The sequence below is a fragment of the Planococcus citri genome, chromosome 1 (genome assembly GCF_950023065.1).
Source record: "Planococcus citri chromosome 1, ihPlaCitr1.1, whole genome shotgun sequence".
In the NCBI taxonomy this organism is placed as follows: Eukaryota; Metazoa; Arthropoda; class Insecta; order Hemiptera; family Pseudococcidae; genus Planococcus; species Planococcus citri.
In genome coordinates this window covers 28840388-28854262 of record NC_088677.1, presented here as the reverse complement: position 1 = coordinate 28854262, position 13875 = coordinate 28840388, and the positions used below count along the sequence as shown (strand labels likewise).

General features: G+C 32.6%; 2 protein-coding genes across 7 annotated transcripts in view; one reads left to right on the top strand and one right to left on the bottom strand.

Annotated features, from left to right (window-relative positions):
• Window positions 1–6: 6 nt before the first annotated feature.
• LOC135831215 (uncharacterized) overlaps window positions 7–13875 on the top strand; it is a 30344-nt gene continuing 16475 nt past the window's right edge. Inside the window, exon 1 of the mRNA XM_065343537.1 lies at window positions 7–226. Within this exon, the coding sequence (XP_065199609.1) occupies window positions 195–226 (32 nt within the window). The 5' untranslated portion in view covers window positions 7–194. The remainder of the gene's footprint in view (window positions 227–13875) is intronic.
• Window positions 756–13875, bottom strand: part of LOC135831213 (mucin-5AC-like) — a 407292-nt gene continuing 394172 nt past the window's right edge. For all 6 annotated transcript variants that reach the window (XM_065343528.1, XM_065343529.1, XM_065343530.1 and 3 more), the window contains 6 exons: window positions 7224–7417; window positions 6875–7039; window positions 6592–6777; window positions 6355–6465; window positions 5600–5809; window positions 756–2824 (listed from right to left, as the gene is read on the bottom strand). In XM_065343528.1, the coding sequence (XP_065199600.1) occupies window positions 2603–2824; window positions 5600–5809; window positions 6355–6465; window positions 6592–6777; window positions 6875–7039; window positions 7224–7417 (1088 nt within the window). In that variant the 3' untranslated portion in view covers window positions 756–2602. The remainder of the gene's footprint in view (window positions 2825–5599; window positions 5810–6354; window positions 6466–6591; window positions 6778–6874; window positions 7040–7223; window positions 7418–13875) is intronic.

The following is a 13875-nucleotide window of genomic DNA, read 5'->3' as shown; positions in this document are numbered from 1 at the left end:
CTGCTTCTTCGCGAATTTCAATGAATTTTCGATGATTTTTCAAAGATACTGTTGTAAATTAATTACGAATTCAAATCAAATCCTTACGAAGTGTTCGAATACTGTTGACAGTGTTGACAATATGAACGGATTAGTGATCATTATTGTAAACTTGCTGTCTTTGTGAAAATGCTCAAGCAACGCTTTCATTTCGGATGGATTATCGAATCTCGATGAAGACTGTAAGGTAAGTGGATTTTCAAGTAAATTAACCGTTTATTTGATACATTCCAAGTTCCAAGTACTTCAAGTAACATGTATTTGTATCCAGACATCTTGAGAGATCGTTTGAAATGTATTTCCCATAATTCATACTCAAACCCTTACCGGTGAAGGTGTGATGGTTATTATTGTGCTTATTGTGTGTGATTAGATCAGAATGTTCTTTTGCACATTTCTAATCTCATGATTCATTCGGTTTATTGACAAACCTTGATACAGTTGCACTTGTAGACGATGAAATAACAGCCATATTTTTACTTTTTAAGTGCTTTGAGTAAACTACAACATGTATCGAAATTCGAAAAGTAAAGAAAAGCTGATAGAGATTGCTAATGCATGCCCATGAGTCATACTATTTTTCTTATCTACTCCTACTGATGGCTATTCTCACCAGTCATCAAGGATTTCAGTTTCACGTTCAAGTACCGATTTCTTGATGCAGCGCGGCGTCAGTTTTTTATTAAAAATACCTAAATTTTAATGAGGTACCAGTGTAACAATAAACGAGTATATTAAAAATTTAATAATTGAGTACATATTTTAACACACATGTATACACATAGAATATGTACAGATTTTATCATTAACAAAAATAAAAGGATTCATTTAATTGAGAAGAAAGTACAATATAAGGTAATTAATAAGCAATCACAAAATATATTACTCCTTAGTTACCTAGTTATTGTATAAATAAATAAGTAACTTCGCTAAATACAGTTGGGTATTATTTTTTTAAAAATTTTCACATTTTTGCTTATTAAGATCGATTTGGAAAATTACAAAAGATGGGTTGCTAATGGCCACAGAAACGAATGCATTTGAATTTACTACTTATATTATTGGGTACCGTTCAGAAATAAAAATGAAGCTACGAGTATATCCAGCCACCTTTTTGAGATTTCGAACAGACATGAGACAAGTAAGCAATAAGAGCTATAGAGTTTTAAAATCTGCACATTCAATGCAAATTCTGTCAGAAGGCATAAGACGAAAAATTGAATATTTTTTAAAAATTCTTGAACGAATAAATTTAGGAAATAAAATAAAAAAAAGAATCATTTCTTTGAATTGTTTTCAATAGGTAATGAATTTATGTTAATTTTGAACATGTTTTAAACATGACGATAGCTCCTGTTACTTACTTTTATGCTTGTTGTTCAGTAATTGAAGTCTCAATATAATGATAGGACAAATGCTTTGATTTTTTTTTTTTTAAATAAAAGAATTTATACAAGACACAAGTGAGTGCTTTTACAGTGGGTAGTAGTGGTAACGAAACGATCGAATTAATTTCTTCCAAAATTTCCTTATTTATAGAATATAAAAATGAAAATCTCAATTAAAAGACAAATTTTTCACAAAAAAAAAAAAATGGGAGAAAAGTGGCTTACTATTGTAACAATTTACGAGTGGGTATGTAATGTACCTTATTTAATTACCTATGAAATTCAGTCTAATGAACCGAAAAGTCAACAATACTATGCAGAGTACCAGTTATGAGAAAAATATAAATAAGTTACAGCAGATTATAAGGATGTAAAAATTCAGACGATGATTTTATCATTCTACTAGGAAGGTATTACGAAATGCTTATTTAACACTATACAAAAGGTATCTACATAACATTGTTAAAAATATATCGTCTGAATTTTTACCAATTACAAAATTATAATTTAGTCAAATTCTGAAATATTTCCATATAAAAATAATTTTTTAAAAGTAAAAAATAAATTTAATCAAGTGCAGCAAAATCTCGATTATTGGATAATTAATGAAAAAATTACACATCACACATTTGAGCTAAGTAGAGCAAAGATTGTCTCGCAATTCATTCTTTTTGTTTTCTTTTTAAGACTATGATTCCAATTGTTTTAAAAATCAATTCCACATACTCCAATAATTGATTTTTTGCTGCTACAAAAAAATAATAAAAATAAAAAATAGGTAATATAATGTATAACAAAGGGTAAATTTCAAGCCTTCTCGATTCACAGAACACTGATTCAGAATAGTAGGTATAGTACAACTCACTGTGTTAACATTTTTTTTTCAATTCCCCAAGCCCCAGTAAACGCGTGTTTTTTTGTTTTTTTTTGGTTTTAAAAAATATATTAGTTTATATCATTGAAGAACTTCCTACAATTAAATATCATCCACATCTACAGCGTCTATTGCATTTGAGTAATATTATACGTTTATAGCTCTTGATGCCTCAATATGAGAATAATTTCGGCGCGAGTTACAAGAAAGCTTTTCATTGAAAAATATCATTCTTTGGTTTACCAACGTCAATTTTCATTTGACATAAACTGCAATCCTGTGTGATTAAATTTTTGTCCGCTTATGATGTGCTTATTATAGAAATTGGTTCGACTCGTAAGTTGTAAAGTTGCCCTTGAGCTCCATATTCGTATAATTCTGACAGTAAAGGTTGATCGTCGAATCGACGTTTGACCAGAACTGGTTCGTCGTCGAAGTCTTCTTCTTCGTCGTAGTAATCGTCGTCCATGTCTTTCCATTGTGAAGCTTCGCTTGGTAACCAACACGCGAATAGTAGCCAATTCTGAAAATTGAAATAAGCAAGTGGATTAGTGGTTGTGAAGTTTAAAGTGGAGATTGAATTGGGGAGAGGGAGCTGATTTTTTTTTCTGGCTCCAAAAATGAAATCGAGGTTTCTGATTGAATTCAATTTTTCTACAGGTTCTTCACGATGGTCTGGTAAAACGACCATGTCATTTCTGTCCAACCCCTCAAGGAGGAGGGGAGAGGTCGAGCCTTGTAATTTTTACAAATTGGTAATTTTTTTGAAAAAGCTCAAAGTTGAGCTTTTGCGGTAAAATCTGACCTTTTGGCATCGAATGCAAAAGCCGAAGATTATAATTTGAAGATTTCAAAAAAATAACGGAGTAGACATTTTTTTAGGGCACAAGAATCTGTAATTTTGATGAAAAAAAAATTAAAATCTAAACGTGATAAGTATATCAAATTTTTTTCATTCAGGGGGGGGCTAACTTCAAATATTTACTTATTTTTGCGGTTCGATCTATTTTACCCCCTCCCTCCTGTGCTCCAAACAGCACCAAACATTTTTTTAAACATCAAAATAACATGAGACGCATTGTTTGTGAGGTTTTCGAAGGAGCAGAGTTCGAATTATTCTCTTTTTTCCAGGCGTCAATTTTTCTTTTAAAACATTTCAACCATTTCTCTTTCTATACCCAACTAGCCACGAGCCTCAGATGCTTCACAGTCTCCAGATTATCCATTTCAATTTTTCAGTCATAAAGTTGAGGAAACTGGCGAATAAAGGATTTAAAAAATTTTTAAAAAATTGTTTAGAAAACGTGAAAAAAATCATCAAAAATCATTTCTCTGAAAGACTGGACAACTATAATTACTTACAAGAATTTTTCATTTTTTTGACCTCTCAACACAATAAGTTTTTCAAGTGGAATAATTTTTCAATTTTAGGATGAGAAAAAATTTTGGACCACTAGCTTAATTAATGGGGAATTAGGGGCCAAAATGCGCTTTTTATAGTCGATTTTTTTGATTTTTCACCGAATGGAGATGAACCATTCATATTTTCTGGAATGCATTTTAGAGATGAGAGAAACCTAAGCATTTTTTTTGATGATTTTTTTGCTGACTTATGGCATTTTGAAATTTTAATAAAGTTTCAAAGGTAGGTACTTTTGAATCAAGGGAAAAATTCAAGTAAAAAGAGAGACTTTCAAAACTCTGCTTGTGAAATGTGAAGTTAATTTTTTAATGAGTTTTTGAATTTGCTCAGGTTGGCATTAATTATTGACTTCCTGGTTGAGAAAAATTCTAATGAGTAAATTTTTTTTCGGGAAGGCTGAAAAAGTTAGAAATCAATGAAAAAAGGAGGAGAAAAAATTCAAAAAATTTTCAAGTTTTTTCGATAATTATTTTTTTATACTCAAGTACAAGGGAACCTCTTGAGGTGTCCCCCTCCAATTTGAACAGGGCCGCGATTTTTGGAAAGAGCATGGTCTAAAACTCCAAAAACCAAATTTTCAGCTGCCCAACTTCATACCTCGATATTTGGCGAATGTTCAAAAAATTACGAAATTGATCAGTAAAAATGATCAAAATAAGTCCTAAAACTGATATTAATTCCCCAAATCCAAATTTCACCATTTCCAGCCATTCTGGAGCTTCCAGCGCGAGTTTTTAATTTATCCAGAATTTTTAATTTGCTCCAGAAGACGTGAATATGAAGTTGGGCAGCTGAAAATCGAGTTGTGTGTTACACTTGACTTGTTTAACAAGGTTATCCACATTTGAGCTGATTCTGGAGGGAACACTTGAAGAGTGGTTTTTTGACCAGCTTTTTTCATAATGAAAATATCCAAAAAATCAAAAGTTCCCCGTTTGCGAAGAAATGTTCAAAATTTGCGCAAATCGCTTTATTTTGTCATGGACTAACCCCACGAGGGCGAATTTCGCCATTTCCACTCATTCTGGAGCCTCCAGCGCGATTTTCAATTTCTCCAGGATTTTGAGTATGCTCCAGAAGGCGTGAATATGAAGTTGGGCAGCTAAAAGTCAAGTTGTGTGTTATACTCAACCTGTTTAACGAGTTTATTCAAATTTGAGCCGATTCTGGAGCGGACACCAGAATGAGTTTTTGACCAGCTTTTTTCATAATACATAAAAATATCCAAAAATCAAAAATTTCCCGTTTTTGAGAAAATTTTTAAAATTTGCGCACATTGCTGTATTTTGTCTTAAACTAACCCCATGAGGACGAATTTCGCCATTTCCAGCCATGCTGGAGCCTCCAGCGCGATTTTTTAATTTCTCCAGAATTTTTAATTTACCTACTCCAGAAGACGTGAATATGAAGTTGGGCAGCCAAAAATCGATTTTTTGGACTCGAGGTTTTCATTTGAGCAAACGCAAATTTGGAGGGAGGTAAAATACTCTCAAAATTGTATGTATTGAAAAAAATTACAAAACACAATTTTAACGAATAAAATTTAAGGACCACGCAAACTTCCATACAGAAAATCAAAATAGGTTGCCTATGTTACTAGTGGAAGGGAGTTATCAATATTTCATGTATTATAGGACACTCTTTTGGTCTGTACATGTTTATGTTGTGATTTTGACCTGGAAAATAATTTTTAATGACGTAATAATCGTATAGAATCCATCCTGGAAACTGTTCCAAACTCAAAACAGAACTTTTTGGAATTCTTGACCTAAAATTTGGAGTGTAAAAATTAAAGGAGCGTTCCTTCCTTTCTATTATACCCATTTTTATCAACCTGATAATCAAACATTTATTCAGAATGATTATTCAACTCACCAAAACTGTATCTGCTATGAGGAATATTAACGAAAATAATAGCGAAGCTGAATTCTCCAACGACACCATACCGGTAAACCATATAAGGGAGAATAATGGTAAAGCAACGGCGGAAATTCTTAAAAGTTTCTTGTGACTGTACGTATCGTCAAAATCTTCCGTTGTTTCGGTGACATTTCTCAGTCCAATAATGGTTAACACTATACAAATCTGCAAAAATCACAAAATAAGTTATTATTTTTTAAAAATAAGTATACCTATCATTGATAGGTACTTATCTTCAAGCAAAATTCTAAAAAAGCATTGTTTTTCGAAAAGATGGCCTGTTTTTTTTCCTACTTTTCATCTTTGTATAATACAGAAACATCAAAGAAATGTTATTTTATTATCGTGGAAAAATGCTAATTTTAAAACACTGAAGAATGCTCATTAAAAATGCAACCTTTTATACCTCGTTCTTTTCCACCCCCTTTTTTTTGGAGAGAATTTCATTAAAATTTCATAATCATTCCACAAAGGCCTATCGTCGCTTGTCTTACTCATACACTTCCTCAAAAGAGTATTTAATATTTCATGAGAGACTGCGTTACTGACCTTTTCTAAAAGGTTTCGTATACGCTTTTCCGCGTATCTTCGATAACGTAATTATTAATCGAGAGCTTTATATTTTGCCAATCATTTTATTAAAAATTTTTTGTTGACCTGGAATTCTTATGTCAATTATTTTTTATATATAGGTGTATATTTTTACTTACTATGCACAAAAGTATAACTGGTGAAATATAAGAGATCAGAATTCCTCTGAGTGGAGATACCCAACAGTATAAATTCGTCTCGAAGCTGCGCTCATTAAATGCGTAACTTAGCTGTAAAAAAAAAAAAAAAAAAATGAAGGAAATTATGTGAATTTAGTCTACTTGTACATTTTGGTGAAGACTTGCATTATTCGTACGAGACATCATTATATTTCCTGTTACAAAATCGATGCTTACCAATGTCGTAAAAAATGGTAAAATCCAACCAACTGTACATAAAGTATAGAATTTAAATGGTTTGTTAATTTGGCAAACGGTTTGCACCGAATACAGAGAACTGAGCAAAAACCAAAATAGCGCCGCGATGTGCAAGTAATACAGCGACACTGCAGTTATTTTACATATTGTATGATCACTGGTTGACTGTTGGGAACACACGCGAACAAAGCAAAACGCAGAATTACAAACGGGTGTTTATAATTAAATAAACATTCAAACATTAATCCTCGTGTACGCATACCTGAACGCCCAAAATAAATGTTAAATTAGTAAGCGTAAGGGCAGTTTCAATGTTTAATAAAATAATAGTGGGTTCTTCGCCGTGGTGTGTTTTAATCCGCCTTATGCTGCTAGCCAGCGTTAGAAATTGCGCCACCAACGCTATTACCGCACCTACTATTATAATCTGTAACAAAGAGTAATTTTGATGAATTTTCCTTTCCCTTACAGCACGCGATAGCGCATTTGTGTACTATAAGAAATGCTCTCAAAATGCGAGCTGCGCTGCTGCGCCGCGCCAAGCCGCGAATCTGAATCATCGCTTTGTATAATCTTTATCACTGCCAGTGTGCCAGTGTTTGTATATTTACCTGACGACCTGCTCCACGTTGCCCGTGCGTGGTGCCGCCGAAATATATGTACATAACACTATCTATCACATCGTGATCGTGCAGATCACTGTCTGTTATACTGGTATCCGCCACTGGAACGCTTAATGCTTCCGTTTTTGTTTTCGATACTATTTTACTCATATCCGGATCGGGAAATATTCCGTCCTCCACTTCTGTAAACAAATACAAGTTACGAATTAATATTTTCATTGGTGTTTGAATACGTAGTAAACTTTGTGTATCAACTAGAGAGAAATGTTTGCGAATGAATTATGTCGTGAGAATTGATAGACGTATAGTAGGTACAGTAATTACGTAAAATGTGGATTTTATGGGGGGGGGTGAAATATCCCAAGAGCAATGACCTTATCCTGTTAGGACACGTGATGAAAAAATTTCCGGATTTTTTGGAAGCATATGCTCAATAAAATTACTTAATGAGAAGATTTCCTATGAGTCAAAGATGTCAGCTATTAATCAGTGGAATTTCACTGCCCAATCTAAAAATCATCGCTAAATCACTCAGTCATTTTTATTGATTTAATCTGCAGTGATTCCCCTGAGGAAAATGATCGGATCTCAACAGATCCGGATGTTCCCCGGATCAAATTTAATCGGTTCATATCTGATTGGATCTGAACACATCTGAATGGATTTGAATAGATCTGAACTTGATCAGACCAGATTAGATCTGATTAAATCCGGACGTTCCCCGGACCTGATCAGATCAGATTAGTACATCTGTTCAAACAGGATCAGATCTGATTAATGTTTTTAATGATGTATGTATGTATTTGCGTATTATTTCATCTTAATGGGTTTCAAGCTTGTTTTATGCAATTTTTGCCAAAACGTAAAATAAATTTTTTTAATGAATTTTGTAAACGTTTTTGGTAGTTTTTGATCATTTTGATCATATTTTTGTGTAATTTTTATAGGGGTTTACACTTATAAAGTATCACCAGAACTATAAAATTAGAGTTAAAATCTTTGAAACTTGATAAAACAGATACCAACAAAAAGGCCATAAAACATTGCAAAAGTCAAAAAAGATGCATTAAATTGAAAAAAATTATGAAAATTTCCAAAAAAATTGATCATAAGCCTAATACCTATACTTGATATTATAAATTAAAACTTTCTAAAGAAAATTACATAAAAAATGTGTCACGTTGTGTCATAAAAATTCCAAAATGGCGTTAAAATCACAAAAATTTATCCAAAAATCGTTTAAAAAAAAGTGAAAAGTTACATATTTGTAACCAATTGTTCATAAAATAGATGAAATTGTGCACTACAAATTAATAAAACTTTGTAAAAACACAATGTTAAAAAAAAAATCAATTACACCGGCTAAACGATGAAAAATTTTATCAAAATGAAATATAATTTGCAAAAACAACATAACGTTTTATTAAAGCTGTAAAGTTGGCATTAAAACCACTAAAATTTTATACTAAAAAAGCGTAGAAATTTTACAAAAATTGTTTGAAAATTTGTTTAAGCATTATGTATAAGTGTAACAGCTAAATACACCATAAAACTTGATGAAACATCACAAAATTTAAATGAAATACTTGAAATAATAAAAATAGTTGAAAATACCGTAAAATTGATCTAGGTAATAATATCAACAAAATGAAATGAAATTTTGCAAAAAAAAAAAATTGAAAAAGTGAAAATCTGAAGAAAATTTCTAGAAGATGAAAAATGCTATAAAAATAGCGATACAAAATGTCTGAAAATTAATAAAAGATGGCAAAATTTGAGAAAAATAGCAAAAAATTGATAAAAATTGCAAGAAATTGATGAATACTTTAAGAATTGGAAAATAGGCATAAACATCACTGATAACCAATAAAACTTTTAAAAAATTTAGTAAAAATTTGTCTGTAATATTGTTAAAATATGTATGTACTTGTACTACATAAGTATAAAAAAGTCGTAGCAGTCTGCCGCTACGTAAGAACCAAATTTTTGTACAAGGAACTCTGTTGGCCTTGTTAAACACAATGGCGATGTTTATCAGTTGAAAACATTCAAATAAAATGGTGACATGATGAGTGTTTTCAAACATATGAAATTACAGCTCCGCTGCAATGCATTCCTACTGTTTGTGTTTTTCTTCACAAGCAAAAATGTTCTTTCAGCATGTTTGCGGGGAGATTTTCTTCGTCCCCCCCGCGAAAAAAATCAGGTTTTTCCCACCTTAAATGGGGTGGGAATGACCTAGGAAGCTGAAATTTGGATATGTTGTTCATAGTGGGGTTACTCAGCAATGGCATGAATTTGGACCATTTTCATCAATTTGGGGCCAAATTATGCTTCTCCAAAAAAATGACCTTTCTGTAATTTTCAACTTTGACCCTCCAAACTGCAGAGGTCAATTTTAGCTACCGAAAGAATCCCATTCCCCGAGTTTGACTTTATTTGATTGATTAGAACCGGTTCCAGGTCATAAAATGTAAAAATCACAATTGTGCTGAAACTTATACTTAAATTAAAAACTGCTGGACTACCGCAAATAGCCCATTTTTTACAAAAATTTGCCTAAAAACTGGGTATAGGTACTAAAAATTAGTTGTCGTTGTCACAGTCGCTCTCCTTTACAAGAGATAGTGTATATTTCCATCTATATAGGTAGCCGGTTTCTAGCGTATATCTTATAGTTTCTTTTGGGGTCTTACAGGGAGAGTTGGCCGGGCCAGTGAGTTTATTGTTAACAGCTCCGATCGTTTCCTCCCTCTCGTCATTCTTCCTTGGATTTTCTCCTGTACCACAAGCATGAAAATACTGTTTTCTAGTATTTTATGAGTTAAATACTTTAGCTTTCTGTTGAATCTTCATCTGCCCAGTTTCTACAGTTTCCAGTCCATTATCGATTTGTAATCTTCTGGCTTTCGTAATTACATTAGTGAGTTTTACAATTTTGTGTACAAAGTTCTCACACTCCAGGTTGCGGCGTTGATGTTGTTCCGCCTTGTTTTGACTCCGCGTATTCTTACCCTATTGACAAAATTATGCTGAAAAGCATGCATAAAGCCTGGTACACACGTTCCAATATATTTGACAAACCAGATTGGTCAAATTAATAAAATTTATCAAAATATATTTGGTTGCATGGAAAGTCAAATATATTAGATCATGTAAACGCTCTGATAATCTAAGTTTTTTTTTCTTCAAATTTTCAACGTTTTGTTGATCAATGACACCAATTCTGAAAATAGAAATTATTTTCAGAGTTGGTGTCTATGGTGTCTCTGATCAACAAAACGTTAAAAATTTGAGAAAAACATCATCAGAGCGTCCATACAACCAAATATGTTTGATTAAATTCAATTTGATTTGACAAATCGAGTTTGTCAAATACAAGTATATTGGATTGTGTGTACATTCCTTAACAGTGCGTGATTTTGGACTGGTGTAAAAGCGTGCATTATCGCGTTAAAAATGTACATTTTTGCATGCTAAACAGAAACAATCTAGCAACCAAGTATTTTCTAAAATGCACCAATGAGTAAAAACTTTTTTAAGTCCAAAAATTGATAACATTTATGCAAAAATAACCTCTAATCTATTAAGCTGCGAGGTGGCCGAGTGAGTTAAGCAGCCGCACATCGCAGGAACCTGGGATTGATCCACGCACGCACCGGAAATTTTAAAAATTTTTTTCAACTTTTTTGAAAAAAATCATCTATTAGAATGTCTTAAAATTCACAATTAATTGGTAGATAGTATTACCAGTGAGTTTGAGTAATTTTTCTGCTAAAATTTCCGCACTTTTTGTACATACTTTTGGTTTACTTTTAAGCATTCTATTCACTGGCTGAATAGCATGCGATTTTTTGAAAAAGTCCAAATTCACGCATGCTGTGATATGCGAAAAAGGATGCATTTCAGCATGTTGTACGCACAATTTTTGTCAATAGGGTAGCACCCTATCCAGCTGCCTTAGCGGATAAAGATCAGCCTGATGGAGACTTAGAGCCGGTGCTACATTATTGATGTCCATATAATTCTAGGGAAATGTAATGGTGTTGGTTTCTCGTTGCTTTCCACCATGATTTTCTGTTGGGGTTTACTCCCTTAGCCGAATTTGTCAGTTTTTTGGCGCTGGTATTCCCCTTCTCACTCTGAAGCTCTTGCGCTTCCCTGGTAATCCTTGTTTATGTAGAGGCTTGGCCTTTGACTTGCCACTCCTCCCCGTTTGTTCCACCAACTGAAGAATTCTGCTTTAGCCAGGTTTATCAATTCCGAGTCCATCAAACAGCAACATGTTACCACCCCGCACGACGCTGACGCCCAGAATACCCCTGGTGTTGTCTTCGCCTTCTCATCTCCTCCACAGAAATATTTAGTTAAAGGTGACAGATTTATTCGTAAAAATCAGTGAAAATTTCAAAATATTCAGTTAAATTAATGTCGTGAATTTTGAGGAATTTTTAAAAATCAAACTACAGCCAAAATTTTGGAGTTATTTTGGGCAGAAACCAAATGTCACCTAATTAAGCTTAAAGGGCGAAAAGAGATTGTTACGAATAAGTATACATAATGATACTTTACTTGACTTTGAAATAAGGGAGATTTTTCAAAAAAAATTAACGTGGAAATGAAAAGTAGGTACACTAAAAATTGAACAGGTTTTGTTTTAGAATTTTTTTCTTAAATCTTTATTTAACGAGCTAAGCATCTTTTTCAAAAGTTGAACTTTTTTTCGTAGATGAGTTATCATCAGAAATACATACCTTACCTACCTATTTGAAATTACACAATAAATTGAAACTTATTAGGTATTTGCCACATTCATTCGATTTTAAAGTACTTGATGGTTCTATGTATCTGCATTTAATTCTATTCAAACATCTTCTCTGACAATTTTTACATTCACCCAACAATTTCTCGACACTTGAAAAGCAAAACCCTTATAATACATCCCCGTTTCAAAGAAAAATATATCTGCACAACAAAACAATTCTACGTCGATTATAATATGCAACAAACCAAAGAAACAAACAAGCAAACAAAATTTTACAATACGACATAAAATAATTTATTTTAACGAATGTCAATAATTCGTTTAGGTAGGTATATGCGTATTTGCATACAATCGTTACATTCAGATCAATGTTTATAATTCAATGACGTTGTTTGGTCGTATGTAGGTAAGAAAGAAAAATCCGATAGCGATTTGCGAGCAAACAAGGAAAATCAATTTTTACTTTTGCTTAAATGTAAACAATCAACTCTCTCGAGTGAGAGTACAAAATTGTGTAAATACTTCACCACTGGCTGAGCTTTTCTTCGAAATAAAAAAATACGTTAGAAATTCCATTGAACATATATATGGTAGATTTCAAGCACACGAGTACCTCTATGTATGTATTCGTATTCTTTAACTGAAACCCAACACCACAAAAAAATGATACTTATCACCGGACGTACTCGTACGAGTAGAAAGAATATGTAAATACGAATAATAAACGCGCTGTAAAAAGTCAATTTAAAGCCCGGATCCAAAATTCGAACAACGATTCATCGAAATCGAATAGATTTTATACGTTATGACGAGAAATTATCCAAGTTTACATTCGTATTTACGATCGCTGTTTAAAATACATACGTTTTTAAGATATAGGTAGTAGGTACCTACTTGGCGGAAAAAAACGCAAAAACCAAATTGAAAAACATAAAAAGAAAAACTATTTAGGAAAACTATTACGCGTACTTATGGCAATGTTCGAGTAATGATTTTGTGTCGTATAATACGACTCTCTATCGGATGGAAAGTTTGTAAAATGTCTTCTACAGTTTCGAGTAATAAAGCGCTAAAAATGAACCATTGGACTTTGCTGTAGGAAAACAGAAAAAAAGCTACGCTCGTAAGGTTTTTGTAATAAAATAACAACGATGTAGCTGCCTTTTTCACAAACCCTGTTGATTTCTAAAAACAACGCTACGCAAAATAACACGAAAACGTATCCCTAACTGGAGAAATTTTTCAACTTGGAAATTAATTCGAATTTATTCGAAGGGCTAAAAAAAAGTAGGTAAGTACGTGAAAATGAAAATTACAAAAACCAGTTAAATAATTTAAAATGTGAGGCGAATTCGATGTGCCGAATATATATTGGGGAAAAACTTGGCTCGTTTCTATTCAGATAGGTACATTTACGTTGCCATCAAACATCGTGAATTAAATATAATGGAATAAAAACCATATGACCTAAATAGGTAGGATCTTTTCGATGGAAAAAGAAATAGATTTATTCAAATTGGCATTTTTTTAAAACGACTTTGTCGAATCATCGTTTATTTAAAATTCCAAAATCAAAAATTTAGCGAATAAAATTCGAAATATACTCCCCAAAGTCTTAAATAGACACAGACTTTAGACAACCGTTTTGAAAAATTCAGTAAAGCTTCGGCTACACATTTAAATGATCAGAAGATTAGAACAAGTGATAGGCTACAGATAAAATACGAGTATATGGAGGAAACTTCGATGTGATATGGGTTTTCGTTTCAGTCAAATGTCACGTAGCTGAAATGGCTGCCGAAATGATAGAAGAAAGCTCAGTAGGTACATTGTGAATTTACATAATAATTTACATTTGCATCAATACTCCTCATC